General features: G+C 38.2%; 1 protein-coding gene across 4 annotated transcripts in view; it reads left to right on the top strand.

Moving 5' to 3' along the window:
• The first annotated feature begins 607 nt into the window (after positions 1-607).
• MIS18BP1 (MIS18 binding protein 1) overlaps positions 608-26,916 on the top strand; it is a 64,014-nt gene continuing 37,705 nt past the window's right edge. The window contains exons 1-7 of one of the 4 annotated variants that reach the window (XM_036843088.1): positions 608-683; positions 6,042-6,673; positions 10,601-10,711; positions 11,346-11,821; positions 18,445-18,518; positions 20,193-20,323; positions 25,820-25,907. In XM_036843088.1, coding sequence (XP_036698983.1) covers positions 6,133-6,673; positions 10,601-10,711; positions 11,346-11,821; positions 18,445-18,518; positions 20,193-20,323; positions 25,820-25,907 — 1,421 coding nt within the window. In that variant the 5' untranslated portion in view covers positions 608-683; positions 6,042-6,132. Of the gene's footprint in view, positions 684-797; positions 1,044-1,063; positions 1,190-6,041; positions 6,674-10,600; positions 10,712-11,345; positions 11,822-18,444; positions 18,519-20,192; positions 20,324-25,819; positions 25,908-26,916 lie in introns of those variants that run through there. The other 3 variants (XM_036843090.1, XM_036843087.1, XM_036843089.1) reach the window with 3 other exon arrangements.

Here is a 26,916-nt window from a genome sequence, read left to right as displayed (position 1 = left end):
CCATGAACAGAAGATGCAGGATTGGAGCTGAAAGGGATTTAAGGCTGAAAACACTAGTTACTCCTCTGGCTCCTCCTCCGCCAAGACTGAAACAAGGCACCCTACACAATGCTTCCAGCCAGCAACCGCGTCGTGCCGGGGCGCTGAGGCGAAGGATACACAGTACTTCGCGGTGGTTAGTCAGAGCAGAGCATCACTGGGAGTAGCCTAAGGCAGGGATAAGTCTAAACGCGACTGTCACGAACTGCATCGCAACCCAGAGTAGTATTCGAGATGATCAGGTTTAAAAAAAAAAAAAAAATCACACTTCCTGGGGGAATAGCTCAAACTAAACATCCCATTGCAAGTATAACTTTGCGTTCAGTCCATTATCCCCTAAGAACAAAACGTTCCTTCTCGGCCTCAAGTATCTGACGGTCTGAGAAAACTAAAAGCTCTCTCAAACGTATTCAGCAAGCTGTTTCCTCACACTAGGAAGGAACCGCTAACCAAAAGCTGCTAGCTTTCACACATAGAGCAGGAGGGTAGCCGGGAAGGGCCAAACTTCTTAAACTGCAGTAGCGCGAGGGCGCGCAGGCGACGTCTGACGTAGGCCTTCCTGCCTCAGAGCATTTCGGGAGGAGCGGCGGAACGTGGGGCTGGCGCAACTCTGAAGAAGAAACGAAGTCCGAGGACGACTATAGGTGCGTGCCCAGTACCCGCGGCAGCTTGGGGTTGCCCAGTTTTTATGGAAATAGCATTGCTCACGCGGAGCGGGGACCGCCCCCAGTTTTCGAGTCCCAGTGAGACGCACGGTGACGCAGTTCCTGGGCGCGCCAATCCCGGGCTGGCTGGGAGGGCGGGCTCTTCAAATTTGAATTCCCAAGCTGTTTAGGTGTTAGGGAACCTCACCGAGAAAGTGAGCGTCACCTGGGGCTAGGCCGCTGCGAGCTGGGGCCGACTTGGGCCAGAGGCGCGAGTCTTGGGGCGCCCAGGTCCCCCGCTCCAGCACGAAGCCGAGCCCAGATTGCAGCCGTCTCGCCATGCCAGGCCCTTCACCCAAGGTACGGCCACCCCGCCCCTCTTCCCTCGCCTCCTGCCTCCGGTCCTTTCTGGCGCCGCGAGTCTCAGCACTTCAGCATTCCGGGCTCTCGCGGACTTTTGTACATTTCTGGCTTTGGCTGTGGTATCACAACTGCTCATTCATTCGGTGTGTATTTGTTGCGTGTCTACTGTAGTTATCAAGAGAGTAGACTACTTTCCTTCAGATTCGTTTCGATGGTGAGCGCTCCGGGCTTTTCGTCTAAAATCACTTCTAGAAAAAAAATTTTTTTTTTAGAAGATTACCAAGTAGGAGAATTGTGTGCGTCACTGCCCGATTCTTCACCTTGGAACCCAGCATCCACAGAGCTAAAGAAACAATTGATACATCCAGCTTTTTCTTCTGATAAATTACATATTAGTTGCAAATATTTTCAGATGTAAGTAAAATTATTTAGGTAGTGGGAGGCCCCTTCATCAAAGATAAACACGGCTCTTCAAAGATAAACGCTGTTTACAATTTGGTATACTCACAGGTTTTTTCCCCTATGCTTATGCTCCTGGATGTGTTTGTTTATTTTTGACTTTTTTTTTTTTTTTTTACAGAAATTCAATTGTACGTCCTGTTCTGCTGCTTTTTAAATTTAGTGTATCCTAGCTACTTTCTATGTCAGTATATGCGTGTGTGTGTATATCCTTTTATTGAATACATAGAATTCAGTTGTATGGATGTAGCAGAATTTTGTCCCATATTGATAGACATCTAGGTTGTTTCTAGTTAGCCCGGTACTTCAGTGAACAGTAGAATTTTGTCCTATCTTGGTAGACATCTAGATTGTTTCTAATTAGCTCAGTACTTAAGTGAACATCCTTGTATAGGGCCTGTTTAAGAACTTGGGCTTTGAAATCAGATAGACTGAGGTCCTGCTCTTAATCATTGTAAGTGGGACCTTGGACTGGTTATTTAACCACTCAATGCCTTAGTTTCCTCATCTTCAAAATGGGAATAATGACAGTATTTAACTCTTAAGAATTGCTGTAAGATTAAGTAGTATCTGATGTATATGCAGTAGATGTTGACTATTATTACCACACATATATTTGCATTCTTATGTAGATGTTTCTATAAGAAAAAGAATTTTAAGTAGAATTTCTTGACCAATGGCATGCACACCTATATTTTGAAATTAATCTTTACCAATCTGTTAAGCATAAGAAGTCTCACTGTTTTAATTTGCATCTCTTCATTTATTAGTAAAATGGAGTGTCATTTTGACTCATTTATTGGCCTTTTGTATTCCATTAATTGCCATAAATGTCCTTTGGCCATTTTTTGTGTTGACCATTTCTTTAAATTGATTCATTTGGTTTCTTTGAATGTTATCTATATTGGCCCTCAGTGTTTTCCCCCCAAATGTATAATTTGCCAGTTAATTTACTGTTCCTCTCATTTTTTTCCCAGTTCTATCTCCCAGTTTTGGTTAGTGTGCCTTGGGAGTTTTGATCCATTCCATTATAATTATTATTAATATTACCACAACAGTAAATTCCTAGAACTTTTCATGTCTTCTTAGGAAGAAGAGTAAAAGTTACTTTCAGTATCATATCCATGATAACAGTTGTTTAGCCTGCCTTTTACATACTATAAATGCTCATAGCTACCTTTTTTTTTTTTAAATGTACTTTTTTTTTTTTATTAATTTATTTATTTTTGGCTGTGTTGGGTCTTCGTCTCTGTGCGAGGGCTTTTTCTAGTTGCGGCAAGCGGGGGCCACTCTTCATCGCGGTGCGCGGGCCTCTCACTCTCGCGGCCTCTCTTGTTGCGGAGCACACGCTCCAGACGCGCAGGCTCAGTAATTGTGGCTCACGGGCCCAGTTGCTCCGTGGCATGTGGGATCCTCCCGGACCAGGGCTCGAACCCGTGTCCCCTATTGGCAGGCAGATTCCCAACCACTGCGCCACCAGGGAAGCCCTAGCTTTTTTATATAATGATTTTCCCACGCCTGAGTATTTATTTTGAATAAATAGCCATTTTTTTCCTAGTACATCAGCATTTGTCAGTTTTCAGAATAAATTATTAGATTTTCCAATAGTTTTAAGCAGTTAATGAAGGCACAAGCATACCATTTTAGAATTCACCTTCTCTTCTTCAGTCCTGGAGTCTGAGCATCATGATTTATTTTCTTTGTTTTGCTTTTCTGTTAACTAGGAAGAGAATGGGGCTTCAGGTGTTTATTGAGTGGCCTCTACCCAGTGGCTTTTTGTTTTTCTTCTGTATCTATTCTGCAAAGCCTCTATGGTCAGAGAAGATCCTAGGTGATTTTTTTTTCTCTATATCCTTCTCTTTTCCACCAACCTCACTGAAACCTGGCAACTATTGGCAACTCTTTTCGCCTCTATTGAGTTGCTCTTTATCACATAAATAAGAAAGAGGTGCTTCTCTTTCTTATTTAAAGAGGAACTTCCTGCATCTTTTGGGGAGGGTGAGTGGAATTTGAGGATTTTCAGAATCTTGACTACACACCTCTCAATCCTACTACATGTTTGAATTGAGAAGGAAGAAGTTGGGCAACATGAAAGAGAGGAGCTGTGTGCTGGTTCTTGGAGACTTTCACTGTGATTGTAATTATCTGCCTTTAGATGAAAACAGTTCTGTGTATGTACAGTAGTCCCCACCCCCCACCCCCATTACCCGCAGTTTCACTTTCCTCGGCCCACAGTTTCAGTTACCTTCAGTCAACTGCAGTCTGAGTATATTAAATGAAAAATTCCAAAAATAAACAATTCATAAGTTTTAAATTGCATGCTTTTCTTAGTATCATGATGAAATCTCACACTGTCCCGCTAGGGATGTTAATCATCCCTATGTCCAGCATATCCTACCCATTAGTCACTTAGCAGCCCTCTCGGTTATCAGATGGACTATCGAGGTATCATAGTGCTTGTGTTCAAGTAATCCTAATTTTACTTAATAATTGCCCCAAAGCACAAGAGTAGTGGTGCTGGCAATTTGGATATGCCAAAGAGAAGCTGTAACGTGCTTCCTTTAAGTGAAAAGTTGAAAGCTCCTGACTTAATTAGGAAAAAAAAATCGTATGCTGAGGTTGTTAAGGTCTGGGTTAAAACCGAATCTTCTATTTGTAAAATTGTGAAGAAGGAAAAAGAAATGCATGCAGGTTTTGCTATTGCACCCCAAACTGCAAAAGTTTACAGCCACAATGCATGATAAATGCTTAGTTAAGTTGGAAAGGCATTAAATTTGTGCGATAAGATATTTTGAGTGAGAGAGATGACATTCACATAACTTTTATTACTTTTTATTATTTTTTATTTATTTTTGCTGTGCCGCGTGGCCTGTGGCATCCTAGCTCCCCAACCAAGATCGACCCCGCGCCCTGCCACATTGGAAGTGCGGAGTCTTAACCACAGGACCGCCAGGGAAGTCCCTATTACAGTATATTGTTATAATTGTTTTATTTTATTCTTTACTGTGCCTAATTTACAAATTAAACTTTATCATACGTATGTATGTAAAGGAAAAAACATAGTGTATATATAGGGTTTGGCACTATCCACAGGTTCAGGCATCCACTGGGGGTCTTATAATGTATCCCCCCCTGGGAGAAGTGGGGTGGGGGGAGGACTGTTGTGCTACAGATTGGGCCTGTTCTTAGTTCTGCTAGTTTATTTGCAGTTTATACTTCCTGCTGAGCATTTCATTAGGTTCTAAGGAATTGAGATTGTGTAAACCTGCACATACTTTGCCTTCTTTCCATGCAATTGTCCCAGTTTATTCATTTTTGTTTTGAGAGCTTAAAGAGAATGGCTAGTGAGTATTACAACTCTCAGCACAGCGTTCCTGTCACTAGCACATTGCCAAATGCATAAATATATACATTAATACATATTTGCTGAATTGTGGTTTTTGTGTCATTCCCAGGATAACCCTTTTTTGTCAGCTCTTGTTATCAAGGAATATTTCCTTTTTTTCTCTTATAAACTATCGGATAAAATGGTAATTCGTATATGAATTTTTAACTTGCATATTTGTTTCTCACAGAAGTTACTGTAGATAAAGATACTTGATGTCTTTGGTCTGATTGCATTTGTATTTTCTTAAATAGGCTTTTTATGTTTATATGATGTCAAAGACTGGTTGGAATAGTTATAAATTCAGTGATCAGAGATGCTATAAATCTAGATTTTCAAGTTCCGAGCTCCTCAGGTTGAAATATTTTGTTAATTTACCAGGTATTACAGAATGTAACTGTATGGTTCATCACCTAGAATCTTAATTGCTAGGTGTGGGAAATAAAATTTATATGTAAGAAGCAAGCTAAAACAAGTCTAAGACCATGTATGCCCAAATACATGATTTCCTCTAAAAATTCTAAGTAGCAGTAAATGTTTAGAAAATTAGAATGAATATAATTTACTTTTGATTTGAGGGTTTTTTTTTAAACTGAAACCTCACAATTAAAATGTTCTGCAGCATAACAAAATCAGGATTGGAGATTATTTAACTTAAAAATTGAATGGATTTTTAGCCTTCATTAGGATATATCATTGTAGCTGCTGCCTTAAAATTTAAGTGCCTAAAAGGAAAAACCACATTGGTGAAATTTAATCTTTTATAACTTAATGTAGTGCCATATGCAAATGTCAGTTAATGTTTTTTGATGCAAATATTAGATTGGAACTTCCAGGACTTGAGGTTCAAATAAATTTCAAAAACATATTCAAAATTCAGCCCCTAGGGCGATTAAGTAGAAGCCTTGGTGAAAGCTGCTTTTTCGTAGAGAAGTAAATTTAAAAGCCAAACTGTTTATCATTGAAAAATAGTAAAATGAGGCTTTAACAAAAATATAAAATCTTAGTCTGATTTGTGAGCTATAGATTATTCAGTGTTGTTATGAACCGATTAAACCTTTTAATTAGTATAATGTTGTTATGGAAAGCAAATAAACTTAACTTTTTCTGTGCCAAAGCATGGTAAAGGTTGATTTCACATTGAACTACAGGTTCTTCTGGCCCCCTGCTGAAGGTCTATCCTGAAAATTGTGTTTAAGTGAATATTCTGTTAGAGGAAATTTGTTGCTACTGTTTATCAAGATGATTGCAACACCTTTGAAACATCCAGGAATTCACTTGTCTTCAGAGACATCTTCTCAGAGGAGAAATATGCCCATGCATGCAGTCTTTTTTGACAACATTCCTTCAGGCACACTTACTCCTATAAAAGATTTGGCGAAATATCAGAAGTCCTCTTTAAAATGGAATGACCATAAAAAGAGTCAGTTCCTAGAAGTAACAGTTTTTAATAATAAAAATATATTTCAATCTACCATGCTAGCAGAGGCTACCGCCTCTAACAGTTCTCTTGATATCAGTGTTATAAAGCCCAACAAGGATGGATTAAAAAATAAAGCAAGCTATGAATCACCAGGAAAAATATTTCAAAGAATGAAAGAAAAAGTACTACGGAACAAGCAAGAACAAGCATCAAGAAACAGTTTGTTGGAACCACCAAAAAATGAAAGTAATAAAATTTTCACTCCTAACGGAGCTGAGGAAGGAGTATTACAGCATACCTACCTCTGTGAAGAAAAGGAAAACAACACATCATTCCAGCCAGAAGACAGTTCACTAAGAGGTTAGTTTTATTACGTGTTGGTTTAAAAAGTGTTTATTGTGTCTGATACTGTTTTAGGCACTCGGGCGGGATACAGCAGTGAACAAAATGAACAAAAAATCTCTGCCCTCGTGAAGCTAGCTTACATTCAGTTGCTGGGAGACAGATCACCAAATAAGTATTATTTAGAGTATAATAGAAGAAAAATGTTCTGGAAAGAAAAAGAGTAAGCATGATGGGGAGAGTTGGAGGAGGTTGTAATTTTCAGTGGGGTGGTCAATGTTTCAATAAGGTGGCATTTGAGCCAAAAATTGAAGGAGGCACTAGATACAGATATCTTGGGGACTGAATGGGGAAGGATGATCCTTCAGCTGGTACAAATGCCCCGAAATAGAAGCATCTGGACTAGCTTTGAGATTATCATGGAGTGAGCGGACAGATCTGGGAAGGAGCGGATAAATAGAGGGTCAGATAATGCAGGGCCTTATAGGTGGATGTTAGAGTTTGGGCTTTTATTGTGAACAAATTAAGGAGCCACTGGAGAGTTTTGAGCAGAGGAATGACACGACCTGACTTACATTTTTAAATTTGAAATAGTTAATGAAGTAATTCAGTTGAGAGATGGTGTTGGCTTGGTCAGGTGGTAGCAGTGAAGATAATAAGGAGTGGCTGAATTCCAGATATGTTTTGAAGGAAGAGCCAATAGCATGAGCTTAGAGATTGGATGTGGAATATAAGAGGTATAGGGTGATTTGTTTGTTTGGTTTTGTTTTTTTTTTGCTCGAGCAACTGGAACGATTTAACTGAGGTGGGGCAGACAGAGGTGGAGTGGGGTTGGGGGCTCAGCAATTATGTTTTTTGTCATGTCAATTTTGATACATCTGTTAAAAATTGAAGTGTAGTTGTGAATTAGGCTTTTGAAAAAGATTAGTTGGAATTTAAGGAAGTGGTCCAGGTGTGAAAAATACATTTGTGAGTCATTAGCACCTAAATGGTATTTAAAGCTATGAGATTAGATGGGATCATCAGGGAGTAAGTGTACACAGAAAAAACATTCAAGGATGAGTCCTGGGGCACCCTGAAATTTAGAAGTTAGAAGAAAGAGTAGGAAGTACTGAAGGCCACTGAAAAGATGAGGAAGAAGAAAAACCCAAGAAAACAAAATGCTTTTGAGGAAGTTGTCATTAGCTGTGTCTAATGCTGCTAATCAGTCAAGAAAGATGAAGGCTGAGATTTGACTATTGGATTAGCAACGTGGAAATCATTGATGACTGATGTGGGCAGTTTTGGTGGAGTGATAGTAGCAAAAACGTGATTCAAGAGGGTTGAAGAGAGAGTGTGAGGAGAGAAATTGATGATGGTGAACATAGACAGTTCTTTTTGAGGGGAGCAGAGAAATACGGGTAATATGGTTTAAGAAGATCTTGTTGTTTTTAATGATTGGTGAAATAACATCATCTTGGTGTGCTGTTGGGAATGATCCACTAGGGAAGGAAAAACTGAGATTTGTAGTATGATATTCTTGAGTAGTTGAGAGGGAATAGAATCTAAAAGTGGATGTTTGGCCTTCGTTAGGAACATAAACAGAACATCAAACAAGAAGGTAGGCAGTGTTATGTGACTTAAGAAATAATCTGAAACAGGAAGTCAAGTCATCAGTTGAGAGCGAGAATAGGTAGCAGGTATTGAAGTTTGAGGAGGTTTGAATAGTGTAGGAGAGCAAAAGAGTAAATGGCCTAGGCCTGATTTCCTGGGCAATGTTAAGGACTTACTTGAGATTTGTGGGCATGAATTTAGATAAGACCAATCAGTATGGTTGTGAGTTTTCCTCTAGCTGCATAGGTGCTGGTGGGGAATAGGAAGGGGGTTGGATTTTATCAGGACTCTAATTTTGCCAAATACAGGCATCCTCGTTTTATTGCAGTTCACTTTATTGCTCTTCACAGATATTGCGGTTTTTATAAATTGAAGGTTTGTGGCAATCCTGTGTTGTCAGATAATGGTTACCATTTTTTAACAGTAAAGTTGCTATAAAAATAAAAATTGCCTTTTTAGCAATAATTTTTTAAATTAAGGTATGTACATTTTTTCCTAGACATAAGACTGTTGCACTCTTAATAGACTACAATATAATATAAATATAACTTTTATATGCATTGGGAAATAAAATTCACATGACTCACTTTATTGTGATACTCACTTTATTGCAGTGGTCTGGAACTCAACCCACAATATTTCCAAGGTGTGCCTGTAGGATGATGTGAAAAAAGGACAAAGGAGTTGGGGTGTGTGTGCAAGGGGGTGGTCACAATTGGCCATGAAATTTAAGTTGGTTCGACAGAGAAAAGAAGACCTGAAGGAGGTGAAGAAGTGTAGGTCTTGTTGGGATAGTCAGTGAATTTGAGAGAATGATCTGGAAAGATATAAGGTGATCAGAAATTGGGACACTTGAAATTGAGATTTTAATGATTGCAATAATTGATAAAGATACTTTACATGCATTATTTCTTTTGATTCTTTCAGCAAACACTATGGTTATATGCTCATTTAATAGTCTAGGAGATGGAGCTTTTAAATATGTCACATCTACTCTGTGTCTCACAGGTAGTAAGTGATGGGCTGAGAATTAAATACAGGTATCTATCAGAAAGCCCGTGCTCTTAACTACTACACAATAGATTGTGGGTATATTGTTGCATTTCAAAGACAGTGATATATTTTGACACAAAAAGCAGAGTTTTCTAAGGAAGTTTAAGATAGAGGTGGGGGAGTATACAAAATAATCTCATACAGTCTAGGAGAAAAGGGAGAAGCAAATGAAATAATGTATATTAAAGCATGTTTTATATGTAAAGTGGAATTAGAGAGAAGAAGTAACTGACTACTTTGAGAATCTGATGAATCTTTCCCCAGAAAATGCACATATATACAAACACAGATTTCGTATATAATTTCAGAGATCTTTTGGAGAGTCTCTGCATGGATCCTTGGACTCTCAAATAAATGGCTCAAATTCTGTATAGCACGTTATATTTGATTGAATTACCTACTCATCTTTACTACATTGCCTTGTCATTTCTAGTAGAATGAATTAAAGAAATAGAAACTTACCCTTCTTTTATGACACATCATTATAATAGAATCTTTATATTAAGGTTTCTAAGGCCAAAGCGGCATACTTATTAAAGTACAATCACTACCAATTTTTTCAAGTATAATATTTAAAATTAAACATATAAAATAATTCAGTTTTTCCTTCTCTGGTACAAATTAAATTGATTACCTTCCCCTTTTTGTGTGAAAGAAATTCATTTCTGTATTCAAGAAACAAAACTAACCATCTAGGATGTAAAGCAGAATAAAATGTTGAGTAATACTATTAGTTCCTATTTGTCTAGTTGATAAGCCTACCAGATTTGTGCCTTTGAAGACCTGCTAAAGAGATGTCAAAGAAGTATAAATTATGGTTTAGTCTGCTACTGAATCTCAACATTTTGATTTTTAAAGTATAAGTTACAACTTTTCAACTGTTCTTCCACATTTTAGAAATTTCCAGCAACCAGAAGCAAAATCAGAATTTTCAAGGCTGGATGGCACTTCATATATAACCTTAACACTGATTTGCGGTAGAAACAGAATGTTATTCCAGATGTCTAGGCTTCTAAGTTCAGTAATATACTTTTGTCTAGAGTTGGCAAGTAATGTGGAGAAGTTTTAAAAAAATTCTTTCTCAGCATAATGTAGGTATAGAGAATCTGTTGAAGGCATGAGACAATAATAAAGGGAAAAAACTTAATGTAACTGTCATATATTCCATAAGTATACACTCTTGGTCGGATCATTACTGAACCTAAGTCTATTCCAAGATTTTTTTAAAGGCATTTTTTTCTTCTCAGTGACTAATACAACTCAACTTCTTTCTTTAAAAAAAAAAACAAAAAAACGCAGCCTCAGTCCAAGAAGTTCCTTCAGAATCATCAAATAATACTTTCCTGTCAGTCAAGCAAAAGATTCAATATCAGCAGGAAAAGAAGGCACCTGTATGCAATTTAACTTATGGTAAAGCACTTTTTGTTTTGTTTTGTTTGTTTTTAGTTTGTTATTTCAATGTATGGCTAAATGTTCTAGATAATTATTTCCCCTGTGTAGGCAACAGGCATTGACTATGGATAAAAGATTGAGTTGTAAAAGCCAGCAGCACTCAGACTGGGCAGGAGGGTGGAACATTTCTAACCTGAAGACTTTTTAATATAAACAGTTTTACCAAACAAATGAACAAACATAACAAAACAGAAACAGACCTATAGATACACAGAACAAACTGGTAGTTGCCTGGGGAGGGGGAAATGAGTGAAATAGATGAGGGAGATCAGTAATACAGACTTCCAGTTATACAATAAATAAGTCATGGGGATTTCATGGTACAGCATAGGGAATGTGGCCAATCATATTGTAATAACTTTGCATGGTGACAGATGGTAACTAGTTATTGTGGTGATCCTATGTAGTACGTTATTTGTAATGTGTAAAAATACTGAATCCTTATGTTATATACCCTGAAACTAATATTTAAGTCAATTATACTTCAGTTTTAAAAAGGAAAAAATATTAAAAGTTTTCAATTGTTCTGTTGCTCTCTTTTAATTTCATATTATCCTTCTATAAATTTTGTTTGGTTTTGTATTTTTTGCAGAGCTTCCAATTCTGAACCAAGAACATGAAAATGATTCAGCTGCAGGAGTCTCAAACAAGGCATTAACTAGAGCTCAGTTGGCTAGACAAGTTCTTCACTCAAAGGAGAATACAGTTGCAACCACTAAGTCCAAAAAGGACACGTTTGTTTTAGAAGGCACTGATTCTACCTGTGAAAAATCCCAAAATACCACCATTGAGACTCTCTGTGTTCCTTTTAAAAATGGCAGTCAATTAATGGTTTCTGATGATAGTAAGATTACAACAGAAGGCACTTCAGAACAGGAAATTAAGGAAGGAAATGAGAAAACAATGCCCAGAGAGACTGATCTTCCAGGTTCCATGAATGATACATGTAAAATTGTGCTTGCAACTCCAAGATTTCATGTAGGAATACCTCAGAGATCAAAAAGCAATGCCTGGAAGCTTTCTCCAAGTACATGCCAAACTATTACAAATGGAGTTAAAAAAAATAAGGTAGGAAAACTTTTAAGGCAGATGTATATTTGTTTTTACCCCCATTCTTCAAGAGCATGAGCTCTTTTGCTTTCTCATTAACAGTATCTTCATTTTGGGGTTTTGTTATTATTTAGTGTAGAGGCAGTGTGGCCTAGTGAAAAGAGCAGAGGATTAAAAGTAAGACCTAGGCATTAACTCTTACTTTGCACTATTACTAGTACAGTCTTCAACTCCCTTTGGGGATGAACAGTGAGGTATTCTTCTTAAATTTTTTTTTTCCTGATTCTTGGGCTTCTATTAACAGAGCAATTAAAAGAAGAGTTACAGCATCTGAAGATTTGAGAAGTTTTTCTGTTGTAATACAGAGGGATCAATGAAAGACTTTAGACCATCAAACTATGTTACATTAGGATAAGTTCTCTGAAGGAAGTGTAATAGAAATAAAAGTTCAAGGAGAAAGATACAATGTAAACTTTCCAATTGGTAAAGGTTTGAGCCTTTATTTTTAAAAGGATGATTGTAGGTATCAAACTGAGATGATATTTGAATTCTGTCTAAATTTTTAAAATTTATTTTTTTATTTTATTTATTTATTTTCAGCTACGTTGGGTCTTCATTGCTGTGTGAGGGCTTTCTTTAGTTGCGGTGAGCGGGGGCTACTCTTCTTTGCGGTGCACGTGCTTCTCATTGTGGTGGCTTCTCTCTTGTTGCAGAGCATGGGCTGTAGGCACGCAGGCTTCAGTAGTTGTGGCGCGCAGGCTTCAGTAGTTGTGGCACACAGGCTCAGTAGTTGTGGCTCGTGGGCTCTAGAGCACAGGCTCAGTAGTTGTGGCGCACGGGCTTAGTTGCTCCGCAGCATGTGGGATCTTCCCAGACCAGGGCTCTAACCTGTGTCCCCTGCATTGGCAGGCGGATTCTTAACCACTGTGCCACCAGGGAAGTCCCTGTCTAAATTTTAAAGAGCTATATAACAGTTACAGTTTTGTATCTCAGTGTATTTATTGGAAATTGCATTAGACTTAAAAGGAAAAGTTTTAGATGTTGTCTTAAAAATATGAGGTGGGTTAAGTAAAAGATTTAAAGACATCTCTTCTAAGAGACCCTACAGTATTAATTCCATCATCTCTATAGTACTGTTTACCTCAGCTACTACACAAAGTCCAAGCCTCCCAGGTCTCTTATCTGTATACAGTTCCGTACATGCCTTAGTCTGACCCAGTCTCTCACTCATCTCTAACTCTCCCAACATTACATTGCTCTCTTGAACTCGAGTTACAGCATTAGCAAAATGTTATATTCTCAATCTTCTATGAACATTTCTTAACTTTGCTCTAACTAAAATTATGGCTGTTTCTCTTAAATGGTGGCTCTTTTTTCTCCCGTATCCCATATTCTGTTGGACCTAGAGATGATATAATGTGCGTTCCTCTTGTTCCTCATTCTCTCTAAAACCACTCCTTCCCCCTCCCTAACTTTTTTTTTTTTTTTTTTAAGATTTTTAATTTTTTTATTTATTTATTTATGGCTGTGTTGGGTCTTCGTTTCTGTGCGAGGGCTTTCTCTAGTTGCGGCAAGTGGGGGCCACTCTTCATCGCAGTGCGCGGGCCTCTCATTATCGTGGCCTCTCTTGTTGCGGCGCACAAGCTCCCGACGCGCTGGCTCAGTAATTGTGGCTCACGGGCCTAGTTGCTCCGCGGCATGTGGGATCTTCCCAGACCAGGGCTCGAACCCGTGTCGCCTGCATTGGCAGGCAGATTCTCAACCACTGCGCCACCAGGGAAGCCCCCCCTCCCTAACTTTTGAAGCATGTGCCATAAGGCTTTACCACTCCCTCTGTCCTTTTGTAGTCATCTATAGTGCAACCTCCTAGTCATGAGCTTGCATCCTGTTGAAGTGTTTGGACACCTGTTACTTTTTCCTCTGCTATTCTTTCTGTCATCAACTCTTGTGACATCAATATCCATGTAGATAATCTATCCAGCCTCCTTGAATTCTTGATTTTCAGAGATCTTCTCCCTACCAATACCCTCAACTCTAGTCATACCCATCCCTTGTCTTTGCCAGTCCATGCACCAGCTTCTCACTTTGAAGCATCCCACTCTCACTATTAAATCCTGTGTGCTCAGATCATTCTACCTCTAGTACTTCTCCCCCATCCCCACCATCAATACTCCACCCCACTAAGACAACCTTCAGTTCATCAAATCTTTTCTGTCCTCATTTCTCTTACCTTACATAGAGTCCATGGTCCATCATTATAATCATTCCCTTGACTAAACTCTCAGTTCCGTTTATTGCGTTTCCTTCTGTCTTCCTCTGGCAAAATTGTAACCCTGGTTAAATTTTACTCTTTTTTTTTTTTTGCTACATACCTGTACCTGAGAAGTAGAAGATGACTGGAACAAAATGCACAACAATGTTGACTAGTCTCATTTTAAATTTGACAACAAACCTTAAATGGGCTCTCAGTATTGCCCATCAGTCCTGCTAGATTTCACTTGTCAGTCCACCCCACACTCTGACTTTCCTAGAGGAGTATGCCACTCTTATTATCTCTTAAAACCTCCAAACCTTCTCTTTCCTCCTCATTCTCAGTTCATTGAGAACCTCATATTCCCATCACCAAATCTATCAGTCTGTTTGCTGCTGTATCCACACATTCTGTGTTTCCTTCTGTTAAAATGGATGAACAGTTTGTGTTCCTTTTCAAGGCCAGTTCATTTCCTCCTACCACCTAAAGGACTTCATCCTTCTAATTATCCCCTCAATTTTTTCCTCTCTTCTGCATCATTCCCATTAGTATATAAACAACCTGAAACATGACCTGCGTTTTTTAAAAAATATGAAGAAAAAGTCTACCTTCCTTTTACTCCATATCCCACTCCAGCTACCACCCCTTTTTTTGTTTGTTACAGCAAAACACCTTGAATGAGGTATATGTATTCACAGTGATCATTTCTTCTTACCTCTATCCCTATTGAACAAGTTCCACTTTGGACATTCATATTCACTACTCCATGAAAATTGCTTTTTTCAGGTTCACCAATGATTTCCATATCATTAAATCCAATGATTATTCTTATTCCTTATTCTGTCACTCATGGGGGAGGGTAACACAGTGAATCAGGACATCCTTCTTAAAATGGTGTATTGCTTTTTTGCTTAGGTTCTAGAAACTCTCTCCTAATTTTCTGCTGCCTCACTGGGCATTCTCACTCCCCTTTGCTGCTTTCTCCTGTAACAACCTGTAAATATTGGATTCCCTAGAATCAGTCCTAGGAACTGATTCTCTCTACACATACTCTCTAGACTATTATTATGCAGTGCCATAGCTTTAAATTCCATTTCTCTGCTGATACCTCCCAAATATATATCTCCAGCCCAGAACATTCTTGTAAACCCTACTCACATATGCAATTATCTGTACAGTTTCTCTATTGATACCTAGTAGGCATCTCAAATTTAACATTGTGTCCCATATTGGTACGTAGTAATACCATTTCACCAAATACTTAGGTAAAAATTTTAGGTTCATTTTGGGCTTTTTTTTCTATCTCTCTCTTTCTCTGTCTCTCTGTCTCTGTCTCTCTCTCATACTGCACATCTAAACCATGAAGAAATCCCATTGTCTCTACTGTCCTGAATATGACCACTCCTTATTGCTCAACCACTACCTCCTAGTCCAAGGCACAGTAATCTCTTGGATTACTACAGTAGCCTTATAGTCTCCCTGTTTCCACTATTGCCTCTCTCTCCTTTAGTCTGTTTTCTAAATAGAGGCCAGAATCTTTATATATAGGCCAATTTCTACCCAGCAGCCCCTTAATAGAATATTAAATCATGTCACTCCTCTGCTCAAAATCCTCTAGTAACTTCTCACCTCAAGAGAAATCACTGGGACTTCCCTGGTGGTCCAGTGGTTAAGACTCCACAGCACTTTCATTGGCTGTGAGTGGGGGATAGGGGGGCACACGGGTTCGATCCCTGGTTGGGGAACTAAGATCCCACATGCCGCGTGGCGGCCAAAAAAAGAGAGAGAGAGAAAACACTAAACCTTTACCATAGCTTATAGGACTCTACATAATTCAATCCTGGAGATATCCAGCCTCATCTCATCTCTCTTGCTTACTCTTTTCAAGCTACTGTGCCCTCCTTGCTACCTACTTAGGGCCTTTGTACTTGTTCCCTCTGCCTGGAAGAATTACTCCCAGATATCCACATGGCTCATCCCTTACTTCATTCAGTTCTCTGTTCCAAGACCTTCCCTGACTATCCTGTCTAAAAAAAAAATCCTCCATTTATACTTATTTTTAATATTATCACTGCCTGACATTTTATTATTTATTTGAATATCACCACCACCACCAATCTGCTTGCTTCCAACCCCATCACCAACCCTCACCACCACCACACATACAACACGAATGTTGGCTCTAAAGAGGGTGGCCATTTTATTCTGTTTCTGGATGAATCCCATGCCTCAACCAATGCCTGGAGCATAGTAGAGCTCAACAAATGTTTGATGAATGAATATTTGATTTTTTTCTTAAATAATTAATTTATTTTTGGCTGCATTGCGTCTTTGTTGCTGTGCGCGGGAGTTCTCTAGTTGGCAGCGAGCGGGGGTTATTCTTCATTGCAGTGCACGGGCTTCTCATTGCGGTGGCGTCTCTTGTTGCGGAGCACAGGCTCTAGGCATGTGGGCTACAGTAGTTGTGGCTCTCGGGCTCTAGAGCGCAGACTCAGTAGTCGTGGTGTCCGGGCTTAGTTGCTCCACGGCATGTGGGATCTTCCTGGACAAGGGATCAAACCCATGTCCCCTGCATTGGCAGGCAGATTCTTAACCGCTGCGACACCAGGGAAGTTCCGATTTTTTCTTTTTTTTTTTTTTTAACAACATAGTTTGTTTTGTTTTTTGTTTTATTTTGGCTGCACGGGGTCTTAGTTGCAGCATGTGGGATCTTTAGTTGCTGCGTGAGGACTTCTTAGTTGCGGCATGCAGACTCTTAGTTGCAGCATGCATGCGGGATCTAGTTCCCCAACCAGGGATAGAACCCGGGCCCCCTGCACTGGGAGCACAGTCCTACTCACTGGACCACCAGGGAAGTCCCTTGGTATTTTATGTAAGCAGTATGATACAGGATCGTGGAGCCAAAATTCCTAGATTTGTAACCCATCTGTGCTACTAACTAGCTCTGTGTGATACGGGCAAGTTATTGAACTAGACTTTACAGAGTTTCTTTGTCTATGAAATTAAGATAATTGTACTTGCCTCCTAGTGTTATGAGAATAACATGAGTCAATGTGTCTTAGATGCTTGGAACACTGCCTACTGTTAGCTTTTATTGTTAATACCATCTCCATCTGATAGATTCTTTGATATATCTTATAGTTCCAAATGCAGAAGTAGGAAAAAAAAAAAAAAGAAATTTTATTGCCTCTTTCCCAGGTCCTACCTGTAATTTTTTAAATGAATACCCTTCCATTTTAGTTTCCTGACTCAGCATAAAACTACCACAGAATAATTTGTCTTTATATGTAAGTTTATAATTTTATATATAAAATAAATGGTGACTAAAAGTATGATTTTTATGGTTGTATTTCTCATCAGAAATAGTTCATTATTAGATTGTTACACAATAAAAGCAATAATTTCATAACACAGTTGTTCACAGAAATCTGCCTTTATAGTAATGTAGGATTTTACTTGTCCTAAAATAAAGAATTCTCTGAGCTGTTCAGATGTTTGCTTTGGAATAGAATACTAAATATAGATTACTAGCAGTCACCTTTATAGGAAATTGAATGCAACTCCAAATCAACTTTGCAAAAAAAAAAAAGCTCTAATTATATAAGGGTAAGAGTGATGGTGAAATGTATATTACACAACTGTTTTTTTTCTCCAAGTTATTGGGTCTTTTGTGAGTTTTGGTATTTTAATGGATACCTTAGGATTTTAGGTGTTTTTTTTTTCCCCTAGTGGTTAAGGGTATTTGACATAAGAATATTTAAAGTATAATTGATTCTGGACTGTAGAGCAAACTCTGCATTACAACCTCAGTTCAGTCTCTCTCCATTCATCTTTTTTTTTTTTTAATTAATTAATTTATATTTTGTTTTTGGCTACATTGGGTCTTCGTTGCTGTGCACGGGCTTTCTCTACTTGTGGAGAGCAGGGGCTACTTTTTGCTGCAGTGCGCAGGCTTCTCATTGCAGTGGCTGGCTTCTTGTTGCAGAGCACAGGCTCTAGGTGTGCGGCCTTCAGTAGTTGTGACACGCAGGCTCAATAGTTGTGGCTCGCGGGCTCTAGAGCACAGGCTCAGTAGTTGTGGCTTAGTTGCTCCGTGGCATGTGGGATCTTCCCGGACCAAGGCTTGAACCCATGTCCCCACACTGGCAGGTGGATACTTAACCACTGTGCCACCAGGGAAGTCCTCCATTCATCTTTTGTTCAATTATATATAAGAGTTTTTACCTTATTGCTATTTAAAATAGAATGTGATTCTTACGTAGTTGAACACTAAGGACTCATTTGGATTACTCGTATAAGTTTTTTCTTTTAATTTAATGTAAATTGATTTTGTAATGCATATGCTACAAGTAATACAAAAAATAACATACTTCATTTTATGCTTAATTAGGTAGTCCAGCTACAGGAATGGATGATTAAAGTCATCAATGATAACACTGCTATATGTGTAGAAGGAAAATTGATGTAAGTGTAACTTTTCAGTATTCTTTTAATAAAATTTGTGATAAGATATACTTGTGTGTAAGAGCTTAAAAGGAGATGCATGACAAATTGCATCTTGGTACAAAATAAAGACTTTCTAATGAGGTTACAGACTGATGGCAGTAAAGTAAAATGAGTATGACCATTGTGATTGTAACCAGCTTTCTTGCTTTTGTCTGTTAACTCAAATTATTTTTAAAATAGTGACAGCTCAAATTTGTATACACAGTGCTTTATTTTTTTCAGAGGTTCTAATAAGTGAACTGGTATTATCTGCTTAATTATATATGATTAGTTAATATTTACTACATGCATTTCAGTCCAGATTCTCACATCTAAATTGGGACAACCAGATATAAATTACTGATCCAGAAAAGAAATCAAAATATATAACACTTTGCCATACAGCTACATATTAAGTAATCATTGGCACTTTCTGGTTCTCCCTAAAGCGAAAGCATCATCTGGTAAGTGGGCTTTGCCTAGTTCTGCTACTCTATTAGCACAATTTCCTATTCTTCAAAACCAATTTTCTTAGTAGTTAAAAAAAAAATTGTAATAAAAGTTTGTAATAAAACAATACAGTGTATCACTGTTCAAGGTACTTACCTGCAAGTTTATAAGTTAAGTGTATAGAATCTGTCTTGCTCACTTTATTTCTGCCTGCCTTGCACCCATTTCCTTAATATCCAGAGGCAGCATTGATTGCCTTTGTTGTAATCCCATTACTGCTCTTTACTGGCTATATGAGTTGGGCAAATTACTTATCCTCTTTCAGTCTCATTTTCTTCATTTGCATGATGACAATAATAGTATGACCTACCTTTTGGGTTATTTTGAGGATTAAATGAGTTAATATTTATAAGACTTTGAGAACAGTACTTTTAGAGTACTATTTAAATATTTGTTAAATAAAATAAATAAAGATAGAAAGAACAGAAGACGAGAATATTGTGTTAAAGTATAATGTATGAATTTAATTCCATTTGACCAAACTAAAGAACTTAACTTCCTTATTTATTACATTTATATTTAGAATGTTTCTTATTAGTTATCTAATGAATCAAAGAATGTTCAACATTTATCTAATACATCTTCATACTTCGTTTTTTCTATTTTATATTTATTCTTAGTTTCACGTAAGGAAGTATGAAGAGTAGATTTGTGGGTCAGTGATTTGATACTGCAGTTTGAACCTCTTTTTGGTACTTTCCAAAGAGGAAGGTAAAGACATTTGGCTATATAGTGAGGGGAAAAAACGCAAGATTAGAATAATCCAAACCATATAACTGTGTGAAAGCTAACACAGTATAGCCCGTGAGGAGAGGGACAGGGAAATCATCCTTTGGAAGCTGAGCATCAGTTGTTAGCACCAGATAGAGAAGGCTCTGTTTTCTTGCTAATGATATATTTTATACTAGGGGTGTGGTTTGGCCACAATACAGTTTCTTGGTACTCTGAGGATCACATTAGCCAAGAGGTTGAGTTCTGTTGCAGTGTTTGGCCCTCAAATGTTTTGTAATTAGATTAATAGTATTGTAGCTGGAGGGCAAATTTATTACTTTCTGTTATAAATTTACATGCTTATATATGTACATTGTGACTCTTGGTAAAATGTGAATGTTTTGGTTTTAACTAAGCTATTTTTTCTCCTAGAGACATCACTAACATATATTGGCACAGTAATGCAATTATAGAACGGATTAAGCACAACAAACTTAGGACTTTATCAGGCAACATTTATATATTAAAAGGAATGATAGACCGGACTTCCATGAAAGAAGCAGGTAAAAACTGTCATTACTAATTGATGAATTAGTTTACTAAGTGAAACAATTAACCATATATCTAACAGTGATATACATTTTTTTGCTTTTTACTAGGTGTTTTAAAATTATATATCAAAACTAAAAATAAAATTGCCAACATTATGTAAAACTGTTATGTATGTTGATCCTTTCCTCTGGTTTAATCACTCTTATTGACAGTTTAAGTCCAGTGATTTAAAAAACATTCAAGTGAAATGTTCCTTGTTTGTGAGGAATTGTAAGAATAAATTATAAGAATATAATTTAGCTCCCCAATTCCTCTCTTTGTTGAACCTGCTCGGCACAACCCCAGTCCTGATACAATCTAATTTTCTGCCTATGCCTTGTACACAGCTGAAGTGACTGAAGAAAAACACATCTGAGTAGTCCACCTTAAATTTATGATTACCAGCAACAAGTTGTGGTCACTTAGTGCCCCTTGGTATCCTACCACAGCTCCCTAATCCATTCACTCTCCCATCGTCCTTGTTAACTATTTCATATTTTTACACATCTCCTACCTCCCTCTCTCATCGGGGGGTAGGGGAGCAAGAAGAGGACTTGAGCAATAGGAACAATCAAAAGAAAACTTCTCGGGCTTCCCTGGTGGCGCAGTGGTGAAGAATCCACCTGCCAATGCAGGGGACACGGGTTCGAGCCCTGGTCCGGGAAGATCCCACATGCTGCAGAGCAACTAAGCTTGTGCACCACAACTGCTGAGCCTGCGCTCTAGAGCCCGCGAGCCACAACTACTGAGCCTGCGTGCCACAACTACTGAAGCCCGCGCGCCTAGAGCCTGTGCTCCGCAACAAGAGAAGCCACCACAGTGAGAAGCCCATGCACCACAGTGAAGAGTAGCCCCCACTCGCCGCAACTAGAGAAAGCCCGTGCGCAGAAATGAAGACCCAACGCAGCCAAAAATAAATAAATAAAAATAAATAAATCTATTTAAAAAAAAAAAAGAAAGAAAACTTCTCTGTCACATTTGCTCACTTGCTTGTATCTGTACCTGCTTTTATTGTGGACAAACTTTCCATGTTCCTGTCTGTGTCCATCTATTTATGCTTCAGCTCCTATCCTCTTTTACTCAAGGATATTACTCCAGTAATTCTCCCTTCTCCTATCAAAAAAAAAAAGAAAAAAAACCAAAAAACCCTCTTTTGAGTAAGAAATCAGGTTTGTTAGAATGCATTTGTATTTAAGAGATCATCAACTTAAAGTAATTATATATATATACTATGTAATATATATATATATACACATGCTATATATAAACCTTATGGTAACCACAAACCAAAAATCTGTAATAGATACACAAAAAAAGAGAAAGGAATCCAAATATAACACTAAAGGTAGCCATCAAAAGAAGAAAGGAACAAAAAACTATAAACACAACCAGAAAAACTGCTAACACAACCAGAAAACAATTAACAAAATGGCAGTAACTACTTTAAATGTCACTTTAAGTGCAAATGGACTAAATGGTCCCAAGCAAAAGACATAGAGTGGCTGAATGGATACAAACATAAGACCCATATATATGCTGCCTACAAGAGACTCACTTCAGATCTAAAGACACATGCAGATAGAAAGTAAGGGGATGGAAAAAGGTATTCCATGCAAATGGAAATGAAAAGAAAGCCAAGTTAGCGATACTTATATCAGACAAAACAGAATTCAAAACAAAGATTGTAACAACACAAAAAAGGACATTACATAATGGTAAAGGGAACAATCCAAAAAAAAGATATAACAATTGTAAATATATATGCACCCAACATAGGAACACCTAAATACATAAAGAACAAAGCTAGAGGCACCACACTCCCTGACTTCAAACTATACTACTAAGCTACAGTAATCAAGACAGTATGATACTGGCACCAACACAGCCACATAGATCAACTAAACAGGTTAGAGGCCCCAGAAATGAACCCATGCTTATTTGGTCAATTAATTTATGACAAAGGAGGTAAGAATATAATGGGGAAATGACAGCCTCTTCAATAAATGATGCTGGGAAAACTGGATAGTTACATGCAAATGAATCAAACTAGACTACTTTCTCATACCATGTACAAAAATAAACCCAAAATGGATTAAAGACTTAAATGTAAGATCTGAAACCATATAACTCCTAGAAGAAAACATAGGCAGTAAACTCGTTGACATATGCCTTAGTATTTTTCTGGATCTGTCTCCTCAGGCAAGGGCAACAAAAGCAAAAAATAAACAAATGGGACTACATCAAACTAAAAAACTTCCATATAGCAAAAGAAACTGTCAACAAAATAAGGCAACCTACCGAATAGGAGGAGATATTTGCAAACTATATTACTGATAAGGGATTAATACGCAAAGTATACAAAGAACTCATACAGCTCAACATCACAAAAAGAAACAACCCTATTAAAAAATGGGAAGAGAATAAATATTTTCCCAAAAAAGACATACAGACGGCCAACAGATATGAAAAGATGCTTAACATCACTAATCATCAGGGAAATGCTAATCAAAACCATAATGCAGTATCACCTCATGCCTGTGAGAATGGCTATTATCCAAATGACAAGAAATAACATGCGTTGATGAGGATGTGGAGAAAAGGGAACCCTTATGCAGTGTTGGTGGGAAAGTAAATTGCTTACAGCCACTAGGAAAAACAGTATGGGAGTTCCTCAAAAAATTAAAAAGTAGAACTGCCATATGATCCAGCAATCCAGTTCTGGGTATTTTTCCAAAGAAAACAAAAGAGCTAGTTGAAAAGACAAATGCACCCCTATGTTCATTGCAGCATTATTTACAATAGCCAAGATACAGAAACAGCTTAAGTGTCCATAGATGGATGAGTGGATAAAGAAGATGTGGTGGGACTTCCCTGGTGGCGCAGTGGCTAAGAATCCGCCTGCCAGCGCAGGGGACACAGGTTCGAGCCCTGGTCCGGGAAGATCCCACATGCTGCGGAGCGACTAAGCCTGTGCACCACAACTACTGAGCCTATGCCCTAGAGCCCGTGAGCCACAACTGCTGAGCCCACATGCCACAATTACTGAAGCCCACGTGCCTAGAGCCCGTGCTCTGCAACAAGAGAAGCCACCGCAATGAAAAGCCCACCTGCCACAACAAAGAGTAGCCCCTGCTTGCCGCAACTAGAGAAAGCCCATGTGCAGCAATGAAGACCCAATGCAGCCAAAAATAAATAAATAAAATAAATAAATTTATTAAAAAAAAAGATGTGGTGTATATATATATATATGTATATGTATATATGTATATATACACACACACACAAAAGAATATTGTTCAGCCATAAAAAAGAATGAAATCTTGCTATTGTGACAACATGGCTGGACCTAGAAGGTATTAAATTTTAAGTGAAATAAATCAGAGAAAGACAAATAACATATGATTTCACTTGTATGTGTAATCTAAAAAATAAAACAAATGAACAAAGCGAAACAGAAACAGACTCGTAGATAAAGAGAACAGATGCTTGCCAGAAGGGAGGGAGGTCAGGGAATGAGTGAAATAGGTAAGGGAGGTTGAAAGATACAAACTTCCAGTTACAAAATGAGTCACAGTGATGAAATGTACAGCATGGGGAAAGTACATGTAATCACAGTATTCTAATAGGTTCTGCAGTGAACAATATTCACATTGTTATAATGATGCAAACAATCTTTGATATAATTAAAATTATTGTAAAAAATGGGAGAGGGTGAGGAAGGAGAGGTACAGATGCTAAATCTTCATCTCTTATAACATTTATAAATTTTAAAATTGCTTTTTTCTTTTTATTGTACCTATATGAGATGCTAGATGTTAACTAAACCTATTGTGGTAATCATTTGACAATATATGTAAATCAAACCATCATACTGTACACCTTAAGCTTATACTGTAATGTATGTCAATTATTTCTCAATAAAACTGGGAGGGGGGCCCTCATTTAACCACACTTCTTTCAGCCACTGTTGCTCTCATTTACAGCAAAACAGCTCAGACGACTTGTTATACTTAGATCTAATTCCTCTTGAATTCTTTCTCATTTTTTCTTGAATTCTCTTTAATCACTCATTAATCCTCAGTTCTTCACCGAAACAGCCCTTATCAAAGTCACTGGTGGCCCCCACATTGCTAAATCCAGTGTACACTTGACACAGTTAATCACACCTACCTTCTTGAAACACTTTCTTTACTTGGCTTCTGGAATACCATATTTTCATGCTGCCTCATTCCCTGTTCCATCTTAGTTTCTTTGCTTATTTTTCTCTTTCTTCTTTGCCTCTAAATGATGGGATAGACTACGGCTCTTTCTATACTCAGTGCTGTGCTGATTTCTTTTAGGCTTAAATCTCATTCAGATTTTGACAAATGCCAAATTTTATCTGTAACAAAGAATATTCCCTGAGCCACTCAACTCATTTTCTGTCTGCTTATTTGACATCTCCACTAGGATGTCTACAGGTGTCTCAGAGTTAATATGTCTAAAACCTGGTCTTCTCCCTTAAATCTCTATAGGCTACAGTCTTCCCCTCTTTCCATGGTTCCAGTGGCTAGCCAGACTCCTAGGAGACACACTTAAATCCTCAGTTTCTCTCACCCTCACATCTAGTACATCAGTACATCCTACTGGCATTATCTCCATGATGTATACAGAACCCAGGCCTCTGCTGCACTACTGTGATCTGGACTTTCCTCATCTTTTGTCTGAATCATTGCTGTAACCTCCTAACTTGTGTCATTGTTTCTCCCTATGTACTTCCACAGATTGTTCTCAAAATAGCAGCTAATTCAGTCCTGTTAAAGTAAGTCAAATTCTGTGACTCCTCCACTCAGAATTTTTCTATAGCTTCCCATCTCACCCAAAGTAAAACACTCGGTTTATAAAATGACCCCAAGGCTTTATAATCTCCCCCAACTACCTCTGTTACCTATCTGAGTAGACTCTCCTCACTCCACTTCAACTACATTGATTTCTTTGTCGTTCTACAAACAAGCCAGGCACACTCTTGCCTCATACCCTTTCACTTTGTTCCCTCTGCTTCCACTGCTTTAACCCTATATTGCCACATTGCTCACTCCTTCATGTCCTTCAGGGCTTTACTCAAATGATGCTATTTCTGTGAGAATGTCTCTGTCCTTTTTTGAAAAGCTGCCTGCCCCCTTTCTTCTCCCCTAGAATGAACACACTGCTATCCCTGTTCCCCTTAACTGCATAATTTTCTCCATAGCATCGATGGCCACCTAACAAACGAGATGTTTTACTTATTGGTTTGCTTTCTGTTTAGAAGCCAGTTTTCATGAAGGCAGGGATTTTTGTTTGTTTTGTCAACTGCTGAATCCTCAGTATCTATGACAGTGCCTGGCACATAGTAAGCAATAAGTATATATTTTTAAATTATTTAATGAATTAATGACATCACTTTAAAATCTAGACTTTCAGGTAATTTTTGTTTGTTTATCATTAAATAGGTTACCCAAATTATCTCATAAGGAAATTTATGTTTGGATTTCCAGAAAAATGGAAAGAGTACATTGATAATTTTTTAGAACAGTTAAGGTAAAGTACCTTTTAACTTTTTAAAAAACAACTTTATTGATGTATAATTTACATTTGATAAACTATCTATTTTAGGAATAAAATTTGATGAGCTTTTACAAATGTATATACTCATGTAACCAACGTAAAGTGGTTTTAATTTGTATTTTTGGAAATGCCAGTTTTGAAGCTGTCTTTGATCTTAGACTTTCAGAAGGCAGTAACACTTTACTAGAACTTCTGTCATATGGAATAAATCTAAAAGGAAAATAAAACCTTTGATGTATTTCAAGGAGTCATCCACAATCATTTACCCTTTAAGAGGCATGTAGCTGTAAAACATGAGTCTGAAGTTCTTGACCTTTTTTTTTTTAAGAATTTTATTTTATTTGGCCGCACCACATGGCGTGTGGGATCTTAGTTCCCTGACCAGGGATTGAACCCATGTACCCTGCATTGGAGCATGGAGCCATAACCGCTGGACCTCCAGGGAAGTCTGGTCCTTTTTTAATTCATTCATTCCCTCAGTAGTTACTAAGTGTCATTTGCTTAGCAGACACTGTATCAGCCTTGGGAAAACAAAGAAGAATTTGATTAATTTTTTTTTTTTAAACTTGGTTTATTATTTGTTTTTCTTTGTACTCTTTTTCTTTTATTTTTGGCTGCGCTGGGTCTTCGTTGCTGCGCGCGGGCTTTCTCTAGTTGCAGGGAGCAGGGGCTACTCTTCGTTGAGGTGCGTGGGCTTCTCATTGTGGTGGCTTCTCTAGTTGCGGAGCACAGGCTCTAGGCACGTGGGCTTCAGGAGTTGCAGCACGCGGGCTCAGTAGTTGCGGCATGCGGGCCCTACAGTGTATGGGCTTCAGTAGTTGTGGCCCGCAGGCTCAGTAGTTGCAGCTTGCGGGCTCAGTAGTTGTGGTGCACAGACTTAGTTGCTCTGCAGCATGTGGGAACTTCCCAGACCAGGGATCGAACCTGTGTCCCTTGCCTTAGCAGGTGGATTCTTAACCATTGGACCACCAGGGAAGTCTGA

The sequence above is a fragment of the Balaenoptera musculus genome, chromosome 2 (genome assembly GCF_009873245.2).
Source record: "Balaenoptera musculus isolate JJ_BM4_2016_0621 chromosome 2, mBalMus1.pri.v3, whole genome shotgun sequence".
NCBI classification, from domain to species: domain Eukaryota; kingdom Metazoa; phylum Chordata; class Mammalia; order Artiodactyla; family Balaenopteridae; genus Balaenoptera; species Balaenoptera musculus.
The sequence above is the reverse complement of the archived record's forward strand: the minus strand, read 5'-3'. Positions and strand labels throughout refer to the sequence as shown.